The sequence below is a fragment of the Aegilops tauschii genome, chromosome 1, assembly GCF_002575655.3.
Source record: "Aegilops tauschii subsp. strangulata cultivar AL8/78 chromosome 1, Aet v6.0, whole genome shotgun sequence".
Lineage (NCBI taxonomy): Eukaryota > Viridiplantae > Streptophyta > Magnoliopsida > Poales > Poaceae > Aegilops > Aegilops tauschii.
In genome coordinates this window covers 70,952,624-70,975,981 of record NC_053035.3, presented here as the reverse complement: position 1 = coordinate 70,975,981, position 23,358 = coordinate 70,952,624, and the positions used below count along the sequence as shown (strand labels likewise).

Here is a 23,358-nt window from a genome sequence, read left to right as displayed (position 1 = left end):
TCATCGGCGGGTGCAGCTGAACCTGGGTGCAGAAACGCCGCAGTTATGAGCTTAATGATAAAAACTAAAAAGTGGACATTTTTTTCCATCACGTTTGGATCGTTCAAGTGGACATATTTAATAGATCAACGAGTGGTATTATTGTTTAGCCTCTTATGCACCTGCTGACAATGAGCGATTATTGTTTACTATACATAGTTGTGTGATTATTGTTGAACTCACTAAAGCACTAAAAACATTTTATTTGAAGGGAAAATATGATATTTCAGTTTCTAAGTATACATTATTAAGTAAAGTGACTTATTAGTGAGGAAAATTTGAACATCAACCAAAAAAGGATATATCTATTACCTAAATTTGTCAAAATATGATTGGGTAATAGCTCACGAGTGTGCATGTTGTGGCACCGCCAAGGTTTCCTAGTTAGATGTAGGTCTTTTTTTCTTGAAGTTTAGAAGCATAACACGAGGGTAGGATGGAGCTGGGTGCCTTGTCATGGAAGAGAACTGGGTCGCACGCGATGGGCCGGCCCATATGTGCAGGCGCGTGGTTGCTGAAACCTCTAACCGGCGCAGAGGCGCCGATTAGGAGGTCCCCTCACTATGGTAGGTTTTCTTTTTTTGAGGGATAACCAAGTTTTATTCATCATAAGCCACAAAATGTGGAATACACCTTGGATGATGGGGTTAACCAAGCCACACATGGCGCCCCTGACCTAAACACTATTAGAAAAAGGCTAATTAGTGGCGCACCTGTTTTGGCCATTAATGGCGCACTACAGGTGCGCCACTATCATCACGCCACTAGTAACTAATACTAATGGCGCACCCTTGGTGCGCCATTAGTATACCAGACAATAGTGGCGCACCAGGGAGTGCGCCATTAGTATGTCAAACGGTGCGCCATTACTATGCCTCCCAGGGGGGCATATTTACCTTGTGCTCTGGGTTACTAATGGCGCACTTCTAAATAATGCGCCACTAAAGTGCAGTGTGGTGCGCCACTAGTATGAATATTAGGATTTTTTTTATTTTTTTGATATTTGCACATGTTACAAAATATATTACTGCACAGAATATAGACAACACAATATATAAACAGCAGATTTATCGAATACAATAGAAGATTAGTCTCCGAATACAATTCATCATATTAGTCTCCGAATTTAAAAGACCGAACAAAGTTAGAACATTACAAGTCTCGAGACCGAGAGTAGCGAGTTTGTCTTCACATTACAAGTCGATATCGATCATCTAAACTACCATCACATAGAAGAGAGCTGCGGTCATCACGATTAGCATCATCGCGATGAAACTGGTCTTCATTCGGTTCCTCCTCCGCTCCTTCCTCTCTCCCGCTAGATAGCGCGCGTATCTAGCTTCCGCCTCCGCCCTAGTGGTGTACCCTTTGTAACTGTTTCCGCTGAAACGATGAACTTGTCTCCGACACTCCTCCCAGTCGTCGTAGACTCCGGGAACCTTACCCTTGTACACGACATACGACGGCATCTCTATGCACTAGACAAACAAAACGTTAGTAGCAATTCACAGACAATACATAAGCAATATATAAGTATGCAACAAAAGGATCGGAAGAGAAACAAGACATTAATAGCATGATTCATGGTCCTACTAATAAATAGCATCGATTACATATAAGTTGAACGACTGTCCAAACCAAAGAGACATACAAGTTCATTAAAGTTTAATTACAACATGAGCTAATCGATATTTCAGAACTACATAGCATCACTACTTTCGACTCGACTCAGGGACCGGAGTGTGGATGAAGCCGCCGTCTGTCGTGATGGTCATGAAATCGCGGGCGTTGTCAGCCTGCATTTGTAGCGTTGTTTCTATCTCACTGTTGGACGGTTGATATCTGAGGTAGAACTGCCCCGAGGTACGAAGGACATCTTGATGGATGATTTCCGCAAACTCCGACTGGATGCGAAAGAATTCTTGTCTGATGTCCGCGTCCTGGATTGCCGACAAGCGTGCGGCCCAATCTTTGAGATTATTTGGTAGCAGAAGGTGATTATGGTCCCGTACGATCGCCCGCATGTGATGGAGGGCGTAGTAGGCATCCTTCTGACTGCCAGGCGACTGCTTGACGCAGGGGAATGTTGTATTGTGGGTGAACACGTGCTTGTCGTACCTACGAATTGGCCTACTGAAGGTGCCTCCAGATCTGGCGTAGCCGGGGAGAACATCATCAAGAACTTTCTTGATATTTGTGTAGTCTTTCTTTGACTGACGGTCCGAGTCGAAATACGTGGTCATGGAATATTTCGGGCTTAAGAGGATGAGTGTGCAATGTGTGTCACTGCACAAAACACGAAATGTTAGGAAAAAAAGAACGATCGAAATCTAAGAAATCATATGTTATAAGGCGGTGAGGGGATGACTTACTCGGGAAAGTAAGGCACGAGGAAGTTATCCTTATCTGGGTTTGCCAGAATGACGCCTTCGAGGTATGAACTCGCGACTTGCCGGTCCCTAGCGCTGCCCAAGATCTTGGCGCGCATGTAGAAGGGGTCGACTATCATGATGTCCGGGGTCTTGTCTCTAATGATCCGCATCTCCATACTCAGCGAAAATAGCCGAACGAAGGTGTAGTGCAGCGGATGAAGGTTAAACATAGCGAAGATGTCATCAAACCGCAGGACGATCATACCCCCGATGGTGCTATCCACAAAGCCCTTGCCCTCTGGCACCTTGGCCACGAAAACCGGGTATGCCACATCATTCTCGGAGAGACGCCGCTTCTCCAAAGAAAGAACACTGTCATGCAGACTCTGCATAGCACCGGTTGCAGCATTGAGCAGATTAGTCGGTAGCATCGGCCTACCCGCCACATGCACCCTCCTCGAGATCCTTAGGTGAAGGTGGCCCGTCCTGAGCACGGATCGTACTCGGTGCCGGCTGGCTCGCACCCTTGTTACTCTTTCTTTTCCGTCCCTTCTTCTTCTGCTGTAATGGGATCGAGTTCTGCTCAGAGACCGCCTTCTTGAGTGTGTTGGGGCTGATAATATTTCGCACCTCGGCTATCTGAGGCTCGGTGAAGGCGGCAGCTGGAGGCGTCTCCTGAGAACTGAACGCCAGACGACGCCTGTTGCAATTGGGTTTCTCCGCGGTACCAGCTAGATCGCGATCATCTTTTGCAGGGTTGGATTCTTGAGAAGGAGGCCCCAAGAATTCGTCACCGTACCCATGTTCGTTGAAGTACTTATCGATGTTGGTAAATGTACCGTCGTCGTCGTCGTCGTCCGGATCCTGTGCCATATGCATGTCCGGCATGTCCGGTAGCGTTGCGGCGGTCTGGCCATGGCTTGGCGCCGGCACGACTGGCGGTGTTGTCTATGGAGTGGTGTCCCTTGCCCCCAAACGAATCAGGCTCTTCGGCCAAAGCAGGGGCCAGCTTAAGTAGGCGCTGAGGGTCATCACATCATTTTCGTCGGCCCCAGGGGGTCGAAACGGAGGTAACAAGTCGTCGCAGCCCCGTAGCACCCAAACCAATTGAACCCTTTACACGTTGGGTGGCATCGGATTACCGTGGAACAGGCGGTTGCCCGGTTGAACGATTTTGGCCTTGGCGACATCGATCAACTCGCCGTCCACGAAGTGCAGGAGAGTGCATGGAACGTCGGCGGCGCCCTGCGAAAACATGTAGGGCGTCAGGGATGCCCAGTCAAAGGCAAGGAGATGAAGTCATCGGCCGAGAGGCTTAATTAGTTACCGTGATGGCGTCGAGCTCGGCTAATGTCAAGGCACCGCCAACGGCGGGCGTGCAAGTGACGGAGGGGCCGCTTGCTGCCGAGGTGCCGGCCGGCGTATTCTTCCCATACCCGGGTGCATTAAGCTGCAATGCCGGCGCCGCCGCGGGAGACACCAATGCCGCCTCCGCCGGAGACACCAATGGCGCCGCCGGCGCGTTGCGCGAGTTGCTGCCCGTGAAGCTGGGAATCGAGGGCGGCCCCTGTTGGCTGCCCGCAATCCACGCCTGCAGCCCAGAAACCAAGGTAGGTATAATGGCGGTGATCGTCGCTCCCAGTTGGTCTCGCACTTGCTCTTCGACCATCTCCGGAATCCGCGCCACTTGTGCCTTGAGTTGTTGAACCTCGCGCTCCTGGCTTTCCGAGCTGGTCTTTCTCTCCTTTCGCCCAGCGGTATAGTATTCTGACCATTTCGTGGACAAGCCTTTGTCGGCCACACGACCAGCTGACGACGGCTTACTAAGCTTATCCTTGTTTTTCATTACGTTCAACGCCCTATTTAAAGGGGTGTCGAAAGGGGAGCTCTGAGACGACCCCGTGCTACTGCTTTCAGTGTCCTGCGAAAGGAACGTGAACCATTTAGAAATTTGGCTTCATTAATTAGAATGCAACCATATGGAGCTAATTACGCGGGGGTGTATCCCTTACCAGAACACGCTCAAGCGCCTTGGTCTTTGGATCCGTGGTAAGCTCCTTGGTTACCGGGTCAATCTTGTACCGGGCCCTGACATAGTTACTAGTCTGCTTGTCACGGTATTTCTCGAAGAGGGGCGGTAGGCCTTGCTCGGCACGCTCCGCGTCCTCCTTGTCCCATATAGGTTCCGCCACTCTGTAACCGCCGGGACCGAGTTTGTGGACCCCTAAGTTCAAGTCCCGCATATCTTTCCCCCACTGACTTGATTCCACGGTTGTGTTGCTCTCGCACTTGATCTTGAACTCCAGGTAGTCAACTTCGCTGATCGAAGGATTTTTCTCCTTGATCTTCTCATAACTATCACCTTTTTCAATCATTCTCTTCACCGCGGCTCTCCAAGTAGCCAGGGCCGTGCTCATCTTTGTGAGGGCGGCACTGTTCACTTTATTCCCTAAGAGGCGTGTGTTTGCGAAGTCACCGGGGAACTTGTATCGTTCTTGCATCTTCGTGAAGAGGAGGTTGCGCAAATTCCCTCGGTCACGATGCCTTAGGTTCTCGGTGTTGATTGAGACGGTGCTCCGAAGAATGCACCCGAGTTGTCCCGCGTACCCCTTGACTAATTTTTTGGGCGCCGTTGGATGTCCCTCGGAGGACACTTCAGTAAATTCCTCCTTGACGGTGCCGAGCACGTTCGGGCGCTGGTCCTTCCGTTGCCTCTTCGGTTGGCTGTCATCTGTGCGTGCGCTGCCATCATCAGTGGTGGCATCCTCGGCGGCACCATCAGTGGTGTCATCCCCGATGCCACTAGGGGTTGTGTAGTCAGGATCGGTGTCTTCCGCGGCGTCCTCATAGCGGTGAGGTTCTTCCTCCATCTCCTGGGACAGCTCCCAGAATGCCTTGCCCGAACCGCCGGCCTCATTGTTGTGGGCCATGTTTCGCTCTAAATAGGAAAAAAGTTTGGTCAAAAAGTTGGTTATTGTCAAGGAACAAGATCTCTAAGTTGACCAAATAACCTAATTCTCGAGGAATGTCGCCAAAAAGTTGGTTATTGTCAAGGAACAATTGAGAGATGTTTGTGATATTGCCTAGGTGTTTGGGGATGGAACCTGTTAGTGTGTTGTTGCTAAGGTCCAAGTCCCTTCCTAACCCCCTTTTTCTTGTCTCCTCTCACTATCTCTCTCACACACATGGCAAGCAAGGGTGTCTGAGTGTGTGAAAAAAATACTAAACTAATCCAAGGGCTGAAAATTGATCCTCTGTTTCAGATTGCGGTTTTCTTTCTTGGGGCTTCGGTGTGCAGTACAAAACTGAATTTTGGAAATCTACAGAATGAACAAGCTAAGGGCTGCAAATGCCCGCAAGGCTTCAAGGGTGACGGCATAATGGCTCAGTGTTATTTAAGGGTTGGTTTGTGAGGAATTATCATGCTCTCATCATTTAGGGTTTGTCGACACCGAGGCATCCTAAAAGCTAAGCTTTTATCATTTAGGGTTTGTCGACGCCGAGGCACCCTAAAATCCTAAGCTTTCATCATTTAGGTTTTTATCGACACCGAGGCACCATTAGTAATAACTATGCATTGCTCATGTTGTAAAAAGGCACAGAAAGAGAGCAACTGACATTAGTAATAACTATGAGTTGATATCATACTTCTATATGTATAACACAAGAGGCAGTTGATCCTACTTAATTAAGTACTAAGATACCCCGGCCCATGCATTAGTCGCAAGTACCCCATATGTCCTATTTTTAGCAAAGTCATGCTAAAATTCATGAAAAATTTCAGCATGACCTTTGCTGAAAATAGGACAGATGGAGTACCCGAATTTGCCGGAACGGAAGTTAATCGACATTCCGGCAAACTCAAGGGCCTCTCGGGGTACCTGCAAAATCATTATCCAATTAAGGAATTGCGCCGCACACTGCTGCCAAAATCATTATCGACATGCTGGTACTGTGCTTCTCAAAAAACATCTTGCAAAGAGTTGCGCCGCACACTGCTGCCTAAATAGTTTAAGCAATGATTTTCCAATGAAGGAATTACAGCAAACGATTTGTAATACTTGAAGCTAGGCAAAGAAAAAAAATCTGGAGGCCTCCTCTTTGCTAGCACAAATGAACTGGTATTTCACTCTGCATAGCTAAACAGTCTAACAACCAAATGATGTCTGAATGCGCGCTGCGGGTGTGTCGGTCTAAGAATGAGACCAGTGCCTACTGCATACCAAGTTAACTCATGCTGACAGCAACAAACTTATAACAACATAAATGAAATTGCAGTTGTACGAAACAGAAAGACCATAGTGCTAGTCACTAGGCTAGATAGCCCTGCTGACTGAACAGACTTGCAGAAATTGGTGCCACTAAACATTTTCATCTAACTCAATCAGTGCATAGACTTGACAAAACAAAAATAAAATTGCGCCAAATTAATCAGCTTCCAACAGTACAAGTACATATTGTACAACTTAACAGTCAAGCAGAAGTTTTGCTTGCATAAAAACAAGTGAAACAAGTTATCTAGCAGACCAACACAAACACAGGTGGTACAAGAGGGAGTATATATGTAAGTTATATGGCACAAGTTAACAAATCAAGTATGAAGGGCACATAAAGAAACCATTCTTTAGTTGATCCAAGGAAACAGAGGTCACAACAATGTTTTATTAACGAGCCAAATAATCAAGTCTTTCTTCTTGTTATAATGAGATAAGGTCATTCCAGTGAGGGAATCGGTAAAAAAAGATCTCTCAGGCATCAGTCATATATATAGCAGGTCGTCCTCAGAGCACAAGGATTAAAAAAGAAAAAAACATGAAACAGAGTTTACTTACTTGGGCGAACCGACAATGGTCCCGAGGAGCCGGAACCGCTGAACTGACCTGCTGCACACAAACAAGTTATAAGTAAGCCATCTGACAGTGATAAAAAGTGTAGGAATACAGGAAAGATGAAAAAAATCCAGAGAGAAAGGCACAAGGCAGAAAAAGAAGACATGTTTTCTTCCCCTTGCCTCCATGGGAACAGAGATGCAGAATTCCAAAGAGACAAAAGGCCCCAATCAAACATATAAAGAGATTAAATTTCCAGAATTTGTTTCACTGGAAAGAAAACCCTGGCCATGGGAGTGTGGGCGCGCGCGCACGCTGTAGGCCGCAGCCGGGCGCGGTACGCTGGCCATGGCGGACGGACAGGGGGAGTTCTGGAGCACGGGGCTCCTTGGCCATGGCGGACGCTGGCTTCGGCCTCGTCCAGGACGGTGCTACGGCAGAAAATCAAGCGTGGGGAGAGAGGGGATACGAACGGCGGCTCACAGTGAGGTCGAGGCGTGCTTGGAGAGGTCGGGGGGCGCCGGTGTTGCATGTCGAGGCGGCGGCAGCGGCGATGCCGACGGTGGTGGAGCGAGGCGATCCGGCGGAGGAGAGCTTCCCGGCTCCAGCTGGTGGTCCAGGAGGAAGAAGCAGTGGGCAGTGCACCTCATTGAAGCGGGCGCGACGGTCGTAGGAGCGGGCGCGGGGGTCGTCGGAGCGGGCACGGGGGGTCGGCGGCGGCGGTGGAGCGGGCGCGGGGATCTAGCGAGGGAGGAAGGGGGATCTGGCGAGCGATGGACAGAACACACATACATAGCTAGAGGGGGGAAGGTTAGTAATGGCGCACCATCTAGGGGTGCGCCATAAAAACAGTGATAGCAATGGCGCACCCTCCTCTGATGCGCCATTAGTAACTTTTTTTTATTATTTTTTGTTGCATCTAATAATTTTTAGAAAATGACGATTAAATTTGAAAACATTTATGAATGTGAAAAAATATCATCAAATTTGTTATTTAAAAATATTTATGAATATGAAAAAATATCATCAAATTTGTTATTTGAAAATATCATCAAATTTGTTATTTGAAAATATCATCAAAATTTTTTTTGGATTTTTAATTGCATTCATTTGTGAATTGGTAAAACATTTATGAATATGAAAAAATATCATCAAATTTGAAAAAATATTCATGAATTCAAAACATGCCCATGAAATTTAAAAATATTCATGAGTTCAAAAAATATTAACAAATCCAATACTTTTTGTGAGTTAAAAATTCAATACCATAATAAACATAAAAAAATATTCATGAGGACTAGAACAGAAGAAATATCATTTCAATATGTCGAAATACAATCGAGAAATGAAGACTACGATTTAAATACAATCGATCTTAGCTAGCTATCTTTTCACAATCTTCTGAACTTCTTTTTCGCAAATGGAGTTCTTCTGTTGAACGGACGTCCTTTAGGTAGGGTGGTCCTGCTTCTTCTTGTGGTGTATGGCACTTTATCGTCGTTGTCATATTCCATCTTTGGGTCGCCGTACTTGTCGAAGTCTTACTCATTGGCGACTCCATCCATTCCGATGATCTTCCTTTTACCTCTCCTCACGACAACACGACTGGGCTTTGACGGGTCGGTAATGAAGAAGCATTGGTCCACTTGGGAAGCCAGTACCCATGGCTCATTTTTCGCGATGACGTTTGCGCCCGCGGTCTTGGATTTGGCTTCGGGTATAACCATGGTGGTGAAATACCGGTCTTCTTTTAGGACGCTCTTGGCCCATCTGACACGGAACATCGGAACCTTCTCTCCAGCGTAGTTCAGCTCCCAGATCTCCTTGATCTTTCCGTAGTATTTGTCCTTGTCGTTACCGGTGTAGGATTTCATCGTTACCCCGGAGTTCTGATAAACATCGCTCTTTATGTCCTTTCCCTCGGTGTAGAATGTGTAGCCGTAGATATCGTACGCCTCATAGGTCATCAGGTTGTGCTCGGCGCCCTGTGACAAGGCGAATATGAGTTTTTCTTCCGCGGAAGAATCATCATGTAAAGGGTACGACAGAAGCTTCTCCTGGAACCAACGCGTGAAACATGAGTTGTGCTCTTTGATTATATCTCCGTCCGTCCTCTGTTGGCCTCGGTCATTGTACGTCTTCTCAATAAAGGTTTTGTGCTCTACCACCCAAGGATCGACCACGTCTATGTGTTGTAGCACGACTAGGTTTGCTCTTTCAAAGTCGGCGAGTCGACCTCGAAGTCGACATGCATTTCGCGGCGACCATCGCGGTGACCCCATCCAGCGAGCCTGCCGAGGTGCCTGTTGACTAGCAGACCAACGGGGTTCTCGATGCCTAGATAATTCGTGCAGTAGGAGATGCACTCTTCGGTCAGAAAGCCCCTGGCTATGCTTCCCTCTGGACGTGACATGTTGCGAACGTATCCTTTGATGACACCATTCATCCTTTCGAACGGCATCATGCTGTGCAGGAACGTCGGCCCGAGTTGGATGATATCCTCCACGATATGGACCAGCAGATGCACCATAACACTGAAGAATGCGGGCGGGACGTACATCTCAAGCTCGCATAGTATCACCACGATCTCTTCCTGTAGCCTTCTGAGTTGCCTCACGCCAACCGACTTCCGAGAGATGACGTCGAAAAAGTTGCATAGGCCAAATAGCGTTTCACGGACATGCGCGTCCATGATCCCACGGATTGCAACTAGAAGTATCTGCGTCATCAGCACGTGACAGTCGTGAGACTTCATCCCGCTGAACTTCTGCCTCGCAGAGTCTAGGTATCTGCTTATTTTCCCCGCGTAACCGTAAGGAAGTTTTAGTCCTACGAGGCAGGTGAAAAACTGCTCGATCTCCTCCTGACTTAGAGTGAAGCACGCGGGAGGGTAGTCATTTCCGGTCTTCTTGGCCTTTTTGCCTTTGCGACGACTTTCCGTGTCCTGCTTCGCCTCATCATCATCATCATTAGCGTGAAGCTCCTCCCTGATGCCCATTGATTTCAAGTCTGCCCTTGCTTTCGGCCCATCTTTGGTCCTCTCTGGCATGTTGAGCAGGGTACCAAGGAGACTCTCGCACACGTTCTTCGTGATATGCATGACATCAAGGCTGTGAGGCACACGATGGATCTTCCAGTACGGCAAGTCCCAGAAAACAGGCCTCGTTTTCCATACCTTCAGCAGCGGCTCTGGCGCCTTTCGCTTCTTTCCCGGCTCTGGGCACTCTTTCCAATTTTTCAACAGCTCATCTATTTCCTTGCCGCTCCTCGTACGCGGGCGACTTCGGGGTTCGGTTTCACCATCGAACAGATCCTTGCGTTTTCTCCATGAGTCATCGTCGCGAAGCCACCTTCGATGTCCCATGAACACGGTTTTTGAAGACCCGGGATCTCTATCTAGTTGGCGATACGTTGTGTCATCCATGCACCTGACGCATCCAGAAAATCCGGGGACCACCTGCCCCGCGAGATATCCGTAACCGAGATAGTCGTGCATCGTCGTGAGCAGTGCGGCTCTCATAGGGAAATATTCTTTCTCTGCGGCGTCCACGTATTGGCTGGCGTTTTCCACAGCGTGTCTAGCTCCTCTTTCAGCAGCCCCAGATACAGATTGATATCGTTTCCTGGTTGTTTCGGCCCTTCAATTAGCATACTCATGTGAATGTACTTCCTCTTCATGCACAACCAGGGGGAAGGTTGTACATCCACACAAACACAGGCCAGGTGCTATGTGTGCTTCTCTGGCTGCCAAACGGATTGACTCCATCGGTGCTCACGCCCAGCACGTTGTTCCTTGGATCGTCCCCAAATTCTGGGTGTTTGAAGTTCAACGCTTGCCACTGGCTCGCATCCTTAGGGTGACTCAGCATCTTGTCTTTTTTATTTATCTCCGGATCATTTCCGTCATCTTCTCGCTTCTTCTCCTCCCTATCCGCGTGCCAACGCAGGAGCTTTGCTAGCTTAGGGTCCGTGAAATACCGCTGCAGACGAGGAGTGATCGAAAAGTACCACACCACTTTTCGAGGAGCTTTCTTCCTCTTCTTGTATCGAGTGACGCCGCACACCGGACATATGGTAGACTCCGCGTGCTCGTTCCGATAAATGATGCAATTGTTCATGCACACGTGGTATTTCACGTGCGGTAAATCAAGAGGACACACGATTTTCTTCGCCTCCTCGAAACTGGTCGGGCACTTGTTCCCCTTGGGAAGACGTTCGTGCCAGAATGACATGTTCTCGTCGAAGCATGCGTCGGTCATTTTGTGTTTTACCTTCATCTCCAGAGCCATGAGCGTTACTTTCAGGCGGGTATCCTCGGGCCTGCATCCTTCATACAATGGAGTAACCGCGTCTATCTCCAGTTGATCCAGCTTGGCTTTCTCTCGGGCGGCAGTTCTTGCGTTATCCGTCTGCTTGAGAAGCAGATCTTGAATATGAGGGTCCTGCACCCAGCCCATCGATGGTCCATCGTCGTCTGCTCCGGCATCTTCATCTTCATGATCATGCCCTTCGTCTTGATCTTCCTCATCATCATGTCCGGCATCTTCTACACGATGACTGTGTACTGCATCATCGTCGTGATCATGTCCTGGAGATTCTTCGTCTTCTCGCCCGCCCTCGCCGCGGTGGTTGTCTTGCTGCCCTTCCTCATTTCTTGCCCGGCCCCCATGGACGACTTCATAGTCATCTTCATCACCTTGCCACCGATAGCCATCCATGAAACCACGCAAGAGCAGGTGGTCCCGCACCTGTCCGGAATCCGGGTCCGTAATAAGGCTCTTCAGCTTGCATCTTCGACACGGACATCTTATCTCCGTCTCGTTCTTTTGAAGCATCTCGGCCTTCGCAGAGCTCAAAAAACTATTCATGATGCCTTCGGTCATCGTGCGGACCATGGTCGCCTGCGGGGTAGAGCAAAACGATATTTTAGAACCAAGAAAAAATTTGGCATGACTTTGCCTAAAAATAGGACCAAAAAGAATGCATAGTGCCAAATTCTCGCCGAAACGGAAATGAATCAACATTCCGGCAAAATATTGGCAACTATCGCATTTCAAATACCGGTACCTGCAAACACAAACATATGCAACACCACAAACATACGTAGATCTAGGCCATAAAAAGTGCATGTGCACATTGTTGGAGGGAGAAAAAAGTAGATCTACAACATAAAGAAAGCTTTCCCCTTACTTACCTATAAAAAAAAGGTAATTTAACCACTTAATTTGGGTGAATCTATGGTGCAAATGAGGTGAGGAGGAGGAGGCAGCCGAGACAAGCTTGGAGAAGCAGGTGGAGAGAATGAAGTGGGAAAAGTGAGTGTGGTAGATGGCTGTCCAAAATATCTAGCTGCTCTCGGGTTACCAATGGTGCACCACCTAATAATGCGCCATTAGTAACCCTGGTTACCAATGGCGCACCTGTTACGTGGTGCGCCATTACTAATTTTGCAAAAAAAAATTGTTAGTAGTGGCGCACCGTGGTTGTGGTGCGCTATTACTAGTTTGAACTAGTAATGGCGCACTGTACACCGGCGCGCCACTACTAGTTTTGAAAAAAAAAGTAAAAAAAAATGTTAGTAGTGACGCACAGAGTGTATGGTACGCCATTACTAGTTAAAACTAGTAATGGCGCATTGTGCCTTGGTGCGCCATTAATAGTTTTGGAAAAAAATTGTTAGTAATGGCGCATCGTGTGTGTGGTGCGCCATTAGTAATGAGGACACTAATGGCGCACCTGTATCTGGTGCGCCATTGCTCAGTGGCGCACCACATACATGGTGCGTCATTAATGTCCACCGTGTTTAAAAATTTCAATTTTTTAAATCTTTTTGTTATTTTTTTATTTCACCATTCATCAGCGGGTGCAGCTGAACCTGGGTGCAGAAACGCCGCAGTTATGAGCTTAACGATAAAAACTAAAAAGTGGACTTTTTTTCCATCACATCTGGATCGTTCAAGTGGACATATTTGATAGATCAATGAGTGGTATTATTGTTTAGCCTCTTATGCACCTGCTGACAATGAGCGATTATTGTTTACTATACATAGTTGTGTGATTATTGTTGAACTCACTAAAGCACTAAAAACATTTTATTTGAAGGGAAAATATGATATTTTAGTTTCTAAGTATACATTATTAAGTAAAGTGACTTATTAGTGAGGAAATTTTGAACATCAACCAAAAAGGGATATATCTATTACCTAAATTTGTCAAAATATGATTGGGTAATAGCTCACAGAGTGTGCATGTTGTGGCACCACCAAGGTTTCCTAGTTAGATGTAGGTCTTTTTTTCTTGAAGTTTAGAAGCATAACACCAGGGTAGGATGGAGCTGGGTGCCTTGTCATGGAAGAGAACTGGGTCGCACGCGATGGGCCGGCCCATATGTGCAGGCGCGTGGCTGCTGGAACCTCTCACCGGCACCTCTAGGAGGTCCCCTCACTATGGTAGGTTTTCTTTTTTTTTGAGGGATAACCAAGTTTTATTCATCATAAGCCACAAAATATGGAATACACCTTCGATGATGGGGTTAACCAAGCCACATATGGCGCCCCTGACCTAAAGAATTAGTAAACTTGGCTAGATTATGAGTTTCGCTATTCGGGGGCTCTCAAACATAAAATGACAACTAAAAGAAGTAGCTCTTTGAAGAATCTCACTAACAATAGAACCATGTAGTTGAGCAAACGCAAGCAGATGTGGTCGGCCAACCCTGTTTGGCATTTGCATAATTACGGGAGTGCTCATTTGGTTTTCTTAGTGACTTTTTTTTAGTTTGCTCGGTTCCCATTTGTTTTATTTGTTCATAAAATCATGAATATTTTTTAAAAGTGTGGAGAACTTTTTTCAGAAAAGTGCCTGGCCATTTTATTAAAAATAAATGAATATTTTGTTCGAAAACCATCAACATGTTCAACAAATAAGTGAATGATTTTTTAAATGTGTGAACTACTTTAAGAGACGTGAACAGTTTGAAAAATGTATGAACATTTCAGAAACTATGTGGACGTTTTTTTAAATATGTGAGCTATTTAAAAAAAGAGTTGAACACTTTTAAAAATGAATTAATAATTTCAGAAAATATGTAAATATTCAAAAACAATCAAAATAATTTAAAAATTGAGGAGTTATAGAATATTTTTTTGAAGTTCAAAAATATTTTGTGTTTTTTTCTGAATTTTTTGACACAAAAACAAACGCAGACGCTCACATACTCGCACACACTCACTCGTATCAATGCACGCACACACATCCTACCCCTACCTCTGAGATATTGAGCCGACACAATATCTTGAGATTGAGGAAGCCATCACAAGCGTATCGTAGTCAACAAAAACGTCTCTTCTCACTGAACAAACATCACTGGAAAGCTTAAAATAAATATGAGAATATGCGAGCACCAATGCCAAGTTTAGAACTTCGAATCCCGGTGGGCTGTTTTACCACAAGGAACTTTACCATCGGAGCTATCCTCAATTCACACATTTCATGTAATACAAATCAGAAAAGAAACCAAAAACAAATTGGGCTGCACGTGGCCTAGAATTTTGACGCAGCAAGGAACTGCAAAATGAAAAATCTTCACAATTTCAAAAGAAAATAAGCGAAATCACTTGTCGCAACATGGGAGTTTTCATTTTTTTTCGTAGAGTCGTTTCTTCAAATGTTTTATCTCTTAAAACGTGCATCCAATTTTGAAATGTTTTCACCGTTGGATTCCTCGCATCGAAATCTTCAAAACTAGATCACATATTGATAGGTTTCGACGAACTTTTTTTTCACAAGAAAACCCGAATCAGGAGCATGTTTTTCCCCTTTCCAAAGAGGCACAGCTGTGCCTCTAGCGAAAGCAAATATGTGTGCATCTCGTGGAAGAAATAAAAAATGGAACTTTTTTTCTAAGAGGCACGGTTGTGCCTCTCACGAAAGGGAAAAACACATTTTTTTTTCCTTTTTTAAGAGGCACGTCTATGCCTTTCGCGGAAGCAAATTCGTGACTCCACGGGAAGTAAATTTGTGTCTCTGCAGAAGGCAAAAGAAAACAGTTTTTTTTACATTTTTCGAGAGGCATGACTATGCCTCTCGTGGAAGTAAATCCGTGCCTCCATGAGAATTAAATGTGTGCCTCTCACAAAAAAACGTGTTTTTTCAAGATTTTTTTTTCAATTTTTTTGTGTCCAAAACCTAAGAAAAATCAAGTGGAATGGAAAAGCCAAAAAAACCAAAAACACATCTAAAAGCCGAAAACCGTACAGAAAAAAATCCAGAGGGAGCGCCCAGCGCTCAACACGTGGCGACGGTTGAGAGTGCGGCAAGTGGTGCGCTCCAGCCCACCAAAAGTGATCCTTGCGGGGCTCTCGAAGGAGTACTCGCTGATTAGTTGCTCTCGATGAAAAACTTCACACAGCCAGTAATTAGACAATATCTATAGGTGCAATGAAAATGGGCCGCACAAAAAGACTGCAAGGTCCATATCAGCCCAAATACCTGCCAAGTGACAAAACCCTAACTCTCAGCAAGCACCCACGATTGCCTCAAAAAAGAAAAGGCAAGCACCCAGGAGCCCCTGGCGTCTCTCGGCGGGGCAGCGACCGGGGCAGCATGGTGCAGAGAAACCAGACGAGCGGCGCGGCGCGTGGTCGCGGGCGTCTTGGTGTCTCCGGCGGCTCGGGGGCCGCGCAGCGTCTTCGTGCTGCCTCCGGGCGCGACGCGGCAAGTGCGAGCGGGAGCATGCAAGCCGAAACTTCCTCCGTTGCGCGGCGGCAGGACGTGATCAGGTTTGGCCCCTCAAATCCGCGATCTCAACTCTGGAATATGTCAATGTTCAGTTCACTAGTTTCACTCGAGCTATATCTGTTCTGATCTGCAGATCCGTCATGCCATTCGCCGGCGTGTCTGTCATCGCCAACGGCAAGCTGTGCCTTCCCACCACGTCGGACGTCGACGCCGGCGCGGCCAGCGGCTACCACCTGCTTGTGGTGGAGGGCTACTCGCAAACAAAAGAGATGGTACCCAATGGCAAGCACATCATGTCTCGCCCATTCGTCGTAGGAGGCCATCGCTGGTGCATCAGTTACGCGCCAAACGGTGACAGCTCGCACAGTGCCGACTGTGTTTCTCTCCATCTTGTCCTCCTTGATGACGATGTCGCCAAGCCCGTGAAGGTGCAGTTCGGGTTTAGTTTCATTGATCAGGTTGAGTGGCAAAATCCAATATATATTCGTGAAACTCAGACACACAGCTTCTCCAGCGATGATTCTGTTAGGGGCTTCGATGATGCTGTGAGAAGAGATGCCCTCGAACAATCAAAGCATCTCAAGGGTGATAGTTTCACCATACGGTGTGGTGTCATGGTCTACAGGGATCACGACACCGTGGACGCCGGTGCCACCGAGGTGCCGCTGCCTGACATACAGCAGCATCTGAACCATCTCTTTGAAACCAAGGTAGGCGCTGATGTGACGTTCAATGTCAACGGCGAGACAATCGCCGCACACCGGTGTGTGCTTGCAGCCCGATCTCCGGTCTTCATGGCACAACTCTTTGGTCCCATGAAGGAGGGGGCTGCAACGTGTGACATACAGATCGAAGACATGGAAGCAAATGTGTTCAGGGCTTTGCTTAGTTTCATCTACACAGACTTGTTTCCCGAGATGGAGGATGATGAGGCAGATGTTGAGGAAGGACAAGAAGCGGATGAAGTAGTTTATGCAACGTGGCTGCAATGGATGCAAGACTTGCTTGTAGCTGCGGACAGATATGATATCCAACGGCTCAAGTTTTGCTGTGAAGAGGGATTGTCTGAGTGCATGGATGTGAGCTCGGTGACGTCCACACTTGCGATAGCTGAGCAGCACCATTGCCACGATTTGAAGGAGGCATGCTTGAATTTCCTCAGAGTCCAATCCTCCTCCAGTTTGCAAGAAGTAATGTCAACCAGTGACTGGGAGCATATTACAGTCACATATCCCTCTGTTTTGAACGAGCTCATTGCCAAACTTGCTGCGAAAGCGTAATTACATCTGATAATACTCCGGTCATAGGTTGTGTGTCTTACTTTTGATTCATGACATGTGGTCGTGGAATAAATGATCCTGTAAATTCAGGTATAAGCGTCAATATGGTTGATATAAATGATTTTATAAATTCAGGTATAAGCGTCAATATTGATCTGCATTGCCGCACTGTGCAAGTTCCCTAGCAGTCGTTTTATACTTTTATTCTCATATATATTGCTCGGCGCATTGTCTCATGTACTACCTCTATAGATGTTTTTTGAAAACGCAGCGAACGTCGATTCAGTTCAAAGAAAACAGAGTCACCAAGATTTCTGGTTACAGCAATTCTGGAAATCTCGATCCAGTACCCAGCAAGCTTCCCCTCTGCCTAATATTTTTCCTTTGGTGATGTGTGCCATGGAAGGGGAGGTGTCGTGCCCTCTACTAAAAACATGACTTTCGGTCTGGTGTATTTTAAGAGCACAGATGACTGATGTCAATTTTGTCTGGAAAAACTTTTGAGATGGTGATGCTTTTTTTACATGTGCGGATCTATTTCTCATCTGGCCTTTATCACCGTAGCGATCTTTCTACGTTCTTGAACTAGGAATAACCATAGCGATCTTTCTATGTTCTTCAGAGATGGTGTATCTGTATGCTTTGGTTGGCCATAACGATCATTCTTATATATGCCTTTAATACTGAACTTTCAGCTTTGCCGAGGTATATGTTAGGATCATACACTGACAGTTTCTCAAATTTGCCATAGTGTTACTCGCAAGCTCATGTGCTTATTTTGGTGCTTCCGCTTGCAAATTGATGATAAAATGTTAACATTTGTAGTTGTCAAATTTTAAACTAGTTTCTCTTGGATCCAAAGCGATGTTGGAGAGGACAACACAACCAAAGTCCATCTCATTACTTGACCATCATGTCCTGATCAACTATAGTCGAAGAAGAAATTATTGTGGCTGTATTCATCGTTGTGTTGTCCTCATCATTGCAAGAGGTGTGTCACCGACCATGCTGCGTTCAATAGTCTAAAATTCTCAACCTTTGTGATGGATAACTAATGCAGCTTTTCAAAGCCTTCGAGGTAACTCTAACAGAGTCGTCATATTTACGACCGTCATAATGCATATAAAATGCGCTTGATATGCATTTGAAGGCTGGAGAGGCAACGCACAAACTCTGGATCGACATAAAGTGTGCTCCATAAATTTTCCCATGTAGGACCCGTTTATCAGTGGCTAGATGATATCTTCGTTGCCCACCTCAATAAATCTGCCCACCTCAATCATGGATTTTAAAAAGATAACAACTATGATTTGAACAATTTTAAAACTATGATTCTGTACTAATTGAACTACGGGTTCGCCCTTCTCTTGAAAGTGACCTCGTAGGCCGCGGGAGGGCTTTGACAACAATTTCCACAATCACGCAGTAGACAAACGCCTGTGCGTCTCGGATGCAGGATAAGGCTGACGTGAGTGCAATTTCCATTTCTGCACAGACGGCCATTGAGATGCGGTCAAAGTAGGTGAGGAGCGGCCGCCAGCCGATTCATCCTTATGCCCTTATGATGCTTTGTCCTCAACCCACTTGGAGTAGTCTCACGCCACCTCAAAGAACTCTCACTTAGCGAAATCCTCTTCAGTCTCGCCAAGGAAAGATCCATGGAGATGGCGTGGCCGCACTAACATGGTCAATGAGGGTGAGTGTGGCAGCGACAATGATGAGGGAAGATAGGGTGAGTGTGGTGGCGCCGGCGGTGGGAGCGATGAGGATTTATATACCCGCGAATGGGTGCGCTCTAGCGGGAAACAGGGGTGGATTTGCCACATGTTGGTGGGGAAACGGATGCGAAACGCGACGGCAACCATTAATTGGCTTTCGACGGAAAAGTGGTTGCAGCATTGGCAGGGGTGAAAGCGGTTGTTGTACAAGCGACTGCATCATTGACTGGGCTGTGTGGAAGAGGAAGTGGTCGGGCTGAAACTTCTCTCCCTTGCGAGTGGTTCGAGATGGAGGTCACTCCATATTGACCCCCTCGCCTTGTGGACTCGATTTAAAGCGTGTTTCATAAATTATGCAAGCAGAGGAGCACATGACGACTCTACAATAGTGGCATTTTTGGGAGTAGGGCGTTTCGGTGCCCAGACTCATCTGCATCTGGCTAGAAAAAGATTCGTAAAAAATCGAAAAAAATCAAAAAAATTCAATTTTTTTTGTGCGGTAGAAAATTTGATGCGTGAGGCCCGTTCCATATTTCAAGTCATTTGGACATCTGAGCAGCTCTCAGCAAAAAAGACAAATCGAGCCAAAATAGTACATGAAGAGTAAACATTTTTACAGACCCCCAATTTGTTTTTTTCCTGAGAGCTCCTCATATGTCCAAATGACTTGAAAATCGGAGCGGACCTCACACATCAAATTGTCTGCCACACAAAAAAAATTGGAATTTTTTTAATTTTTCTTGTATTTGTTTTGATTTTTTTCGTCAGCGCAGGTGCAGATATGGATTTTCGCATTTTTGATTAAAATTGTCATATCAACGATTATTATGCCGATCGGTCCGATATGAAGACCGAACTAAAGTTGGCTTTTTAAATACATGTATACTCTTATGTGAATTCTTTATCGAGGTATCGAAGAACATCGAGATTTAACTGACAGACGGTGAATTATACATTGCTGTAATTTTAAAGTTTGGATGGTCTTGTTTCGTTTCCTTCGGTATGATGCAATATCTCCTTATGATAAAACAAGGTCAAATTATTAGTCACAAGACAAATAGAGTCATCAAATTATTAGCCCGGAAAGAAATGAGGAGAATGTTTTGAAAGCGGCATGAAAGAGATCACACAAACTACGTAAACGCCATGTAGAAGACGGAATTATAAGTCTAAACCCCCTGAAAAGGCCGAGAAAGAAAAGGCAGGCAGCATTAGGTTCCCAGCCACCTCGATGCAGCACCAAATACGGCGATGCGGCGCCGTCGCCTTCGCCGCGCTCCGGCGGGTCCGCCAGTTCCCTCATCCCGCCGTCGCCGCCGCTGCACCTCCTACTGCGGCGTGGAGATGCCCTTACACTCCCCGCCTCTACTCCACCGCCGGTGAGCACCTCCCGCGTCTCTCCTTGCTCCATCTATGATCTATCTCCGCTTCCTCCGCCCCCCTTTAGCTTGGGGTTTGTGTGCGATAGTAGAACTGTGCCGTGTATCCGCTAGGGATTTGCGTATTTATTTTTAGGTCTCTCTTTTGACATTTCCGCCGCTCCAAGAGGAGAAACCTTTCTGGCTCGAGGAGGGGGAGAGAAGTCCAAATTTGATCTCATTTATTTGATTCGGGCACTAATTTTGCTTTCCCCCAATTTTGCATCAGACATGAGCCACCAGCTGCCTGCAAACCTGGTACAGATCATGGAGCAGAGAATGAAATTGATAGAGCAGAAGAGTGCATACCTCCAGGAGCAAATCAACCAGGTAATTTCGGATGGAAGACCTCCTCTTTATGCCTCTTGTGCACTTCTGTTCGTTCCTAAGGTGGTAAGGTGTCAAAACAAGTATAGTGTTGTTCTTGATCCTTGTCTAAGAACCAACACATCCATACTGCGATTATCTTTGGTTTGATTTGGGTGTGGTGTTAATGAAGTCAGCCGGCTGCCTCACCGGAGGAATACTCGAGGGCTAACAAGGAGTTCCACAAGCTGGAGAGCACCATGGAATTGATCAAGGAGCTACGGTCAAAGCAGAAGGTGAAAATCCCATCACGTTGTATATTGTCCGACTTACGGTATGAAAGGTTGTGAGCAGTCTGTTCATTGTTAGTAGGAAATTGAGGGATTGACATCCTTGGTGACAAACTCCGTTGAAGAGAAAGACATGCGTGAAATGGCAGCCGAGGAGCTCCTTGAGGCTGTTGAGGAGGAGAAACGACTGCAGCATGAGTTGTTCAGAACTTTGCTTCCGAAAGATGAAGCTGATGAGAGGGACTGTATATTGGAGGTGCGAGCAGGTAAGACAGACCCTGCCCTCTCCATCAATATAATCCGTCCTTTTAGTTGCCTGCTTGTGTTTGCTCATTTTTATCAGGCCGGTAGTGGTTGATGATGATATACTGTTGCAGGAACTGGAGGAGAAGAAGCGTCTTTGTTTGCTATGGATATATTCAAAATGTCGGGTGGATGTTCATGTTTCGCCGGATCAAATGTCTGTTGTGACCCTTGGTCTGTCTTATCAACTAACTTCATTCTTCTATGTTATAGGTATGAGAAGTATTCCCAAAATAATGGGTGGAAATTTGATACTATTGACATAATGGAGTCTGCTGTAAAAGGATACAAGGTACAACTTTGTTGGCAGTTCCCTGTTGTGAATGTGCACATGGTTTATCACTAAAGCATAATTGTCTCTATGATATTGTACATACAGAATCTCTCTGAAGTTCTAACTTGCATTTTTCTTCAATACATAGGAAGCTAGTGGGACCATTTCAGGTTCTGGGGTATACGGGAAACTTAAATTTGAGAGTGGTATTCATAGAGTTCAGGTATGATAAGTTGATAACAAGTCATTTTTCTGTTATCCATCACATTGGCCTTCTCGTCCTTTCAGTTATTTGACTAAATCCAATTCCTTGCAGCGAGTGCCAGTAACTGAGAAATCTGGACGTGTACACACTAGTGCTGTATCAGTCGCTGTTCTTCCTCAAGCGGATGAGGTTGGAATTGGCTATAGCAATTTCGATAGCCCCTTTCTTCTGAAGTCCTTTCTTTTCATCTCTGCAATTTGTGGCATGACTAGTTCTAAAAATCGCTTCTGCAAGTGCAGGTTGATGTCCAACTGCGTAATGAGGATTTGAGAATTGATACCTACAGATCAGGTGGCTCTGGAGGCCAGTCTGTCAATACGACTGATAGTGCTGTTAGGATAACTCATCTTCCAACTGGAACAGTGGTTGCAATACAAGATGAGAGATCACAGCATCAGGTTGGAAAACACACACACTAATCTGCTGCTTTTGCCATATGTTTCCCTTTTAAGTCAGAAAACGTATACTTGTGTGGCCCATCTTTTTTGGCTTGTCCATTCATAGCATTGATGTCATTAGCATAATAAACTTAAAAGGATTGCTTCACTCCCAATGAACTGTTTGTACATCTCATGTCCATTATTATGTGTTGATAAATGAGTCTGCTCCATTAATTTTATATATCTCTGTAGAACAAGGCCAAGGCTCTCAAAGTTCTCCGGGCAAGACTATATGAATTGGAAAGGCATAGGCTCCATGCAGACCGGTCGAAGCTCCGATCAGAGCAGGTACCTCACTATTCGGCAGCTTCCCATATCAATGCAATGGTGGGATCACTAAGCCCTAACCTTCTTGTAGATTGGAAGTGGTGACAGGTCTGAACGCATCCGGACATACAACTTCCCACAAGGGCGTGTCACCGACCACCGTGTCGGGGTCACGCACCACTCCATAGTGGACGTCATGGAGGGAGAGAGCCTGGACGTCTTCATCGAAGCACTGCTGCTGCAAGAAGAGATGGATGCAATTGCTTCGTTTGCTTCTTGAGCCCTAATTTTTGTGGATTTCTTCCTGGAGCGACAAACCACATCATAAACACACAGAACACTGAACCAACAAAGAGAAAAAACTTTAGGATTCACACAGTGTATTGTTCGGCTGTTGAGTTGTCATGTTTATCTGATACTTGCTATCTCGGGTTATGGTCTTACGATCATTTGCTGTCTTTCGTTGTTTTGTGAGCAGCTGTTGGTTCTCATATTTTCCTTGTGTATTTTCTTTGGGGTTAATCCCAGATTTTCTGCGGTTACTTCTTGGGCAAAAAAATTTGCCTGGATCTTTGGCCACCTTTGAATTGAATTGAAATGCTAAATTCTCTTAAAAAAACTAAATTAATGTGGAACCTGAGGGAGAGAAGATCCTGGGCAATGGGGGATTTGTTTGTTGTGCGTAGGACAAGGTAGGGCAGCCGCCCCTACCTTGATTTTGTAAAAAATAAAATAAACATGTATACATACAACTTTTACTACTGTAGTTTTCTGTAGGGATCATGCAATTTTATTCAAGGATATTAAGAGGTGCAGAT

At 46.0% G+C, this 23,358-nt stretch overlaps 2 protein-coding genes across 4 annotated transcripts; both read left to right on the top strand.

Moving 5' to 3' along the window:
- The first annotated feature begins 15,596 nt into the window (after positions 1–15,596).
- LOC109772579 (BTB/POZ and MATH domain-containing protein 1-like) lies at positions 15,597–17,358 on the top strand. The gene is made up of 2 exons (XM_020331263.4): positions 15,597–16,020; positions 16,113–17,358. Exons 1-2 carry the CDS (start codon positions 15,680–15,682, stop codon positions 17,257–17,259), a joined length of 1,488 nt encoding a protein of 495 aa, XP_020186852.3. The 5' UTR covers positions 15,597–15,679; the 3' UTR covers positions 17,260–17,358.
- Positions 17,359–20,148: 2,790 nt separating this feature from the next.
- Positions 20,149–23,030, top strand: LOC109772577 (peptide chain release factor 1, mitochondrial). 3 transcript variants are annotated; one of them, XM_020331259.4, is made up of 11 exons: positions 20,149–20,356; positions 20,625–20,725; positions 20,899–20,997; positions 21,074–21,257; positions 21,369–21,417; positions 21,508–21,586; positions 21,717–21,791; positions 21,885–21,962; positions 22,073–22,231; positions 22,466–22,561; positions 22,632–23,030. In XM_020331259.4, the coding sequence occupies exons 1-11, from the start codon at positions 20,209–20,211 to the stop codon at positions 22,818–22,820; spliced, it is 1,257 nt and encodes a 418-aa protein (XP_020186848.3). In that variant the 5' UTR covers positions 20,149–20,208; the 3' UTR covers positions 22,821–23,030. The 3 variants fall into 3 exon arrangements, with proteins under 3 accessions (XP_020186848.3, XP_073364607.1, XP_073364608.1); XM_073508506.1 differs by having other exon boundaries at positions 21,369–21,586; XM_073508507.1 differs by having other exon boundaries at positions 20,181–20,356; positions 20,895–20,997; positions 21,369–21,586.
- The last annotated feature ends 328 nt before the right edge of the window (positions 23,031–23,358 follow it).

Coding starts and splice junctions, on each gene's coding strand:
- LOC109772579 (XM_020331263.4), top strand. CDS start 15,680: ATGAAAATGGGCCGCACAAAAAGACTGCAAGGTCCATATCAGCCCAAA. Junction 16,021..16,112: donor CGGCGGCAGGACGTGATCAG/GTTTGGCCCCTC, acceptor TCTGATCTGCAG/ATCCGTCATGCCATTCGCCG.
- LOC109772577 (XM_073508506.1), top strand. CDS start 20,209: ATGCAGCACCAAATACGGCGATGCGGCGCCGTCGCCTTCGCCGCGCTC. Junction 21,587..21,716: donor CTGCTGTAAAAGGATACAAG/GTACAACTTTGT, acceptor TTCAATACATAG/GAAGCTAGTGGGACCATTTC. Junction 21,792..21,884: donor GTGGTATTCATAGAGTTCAG/GTATGATAAGTT, acceptor AATTCCTTGCAG/CGAGTGCCAGTAACTGAGAA.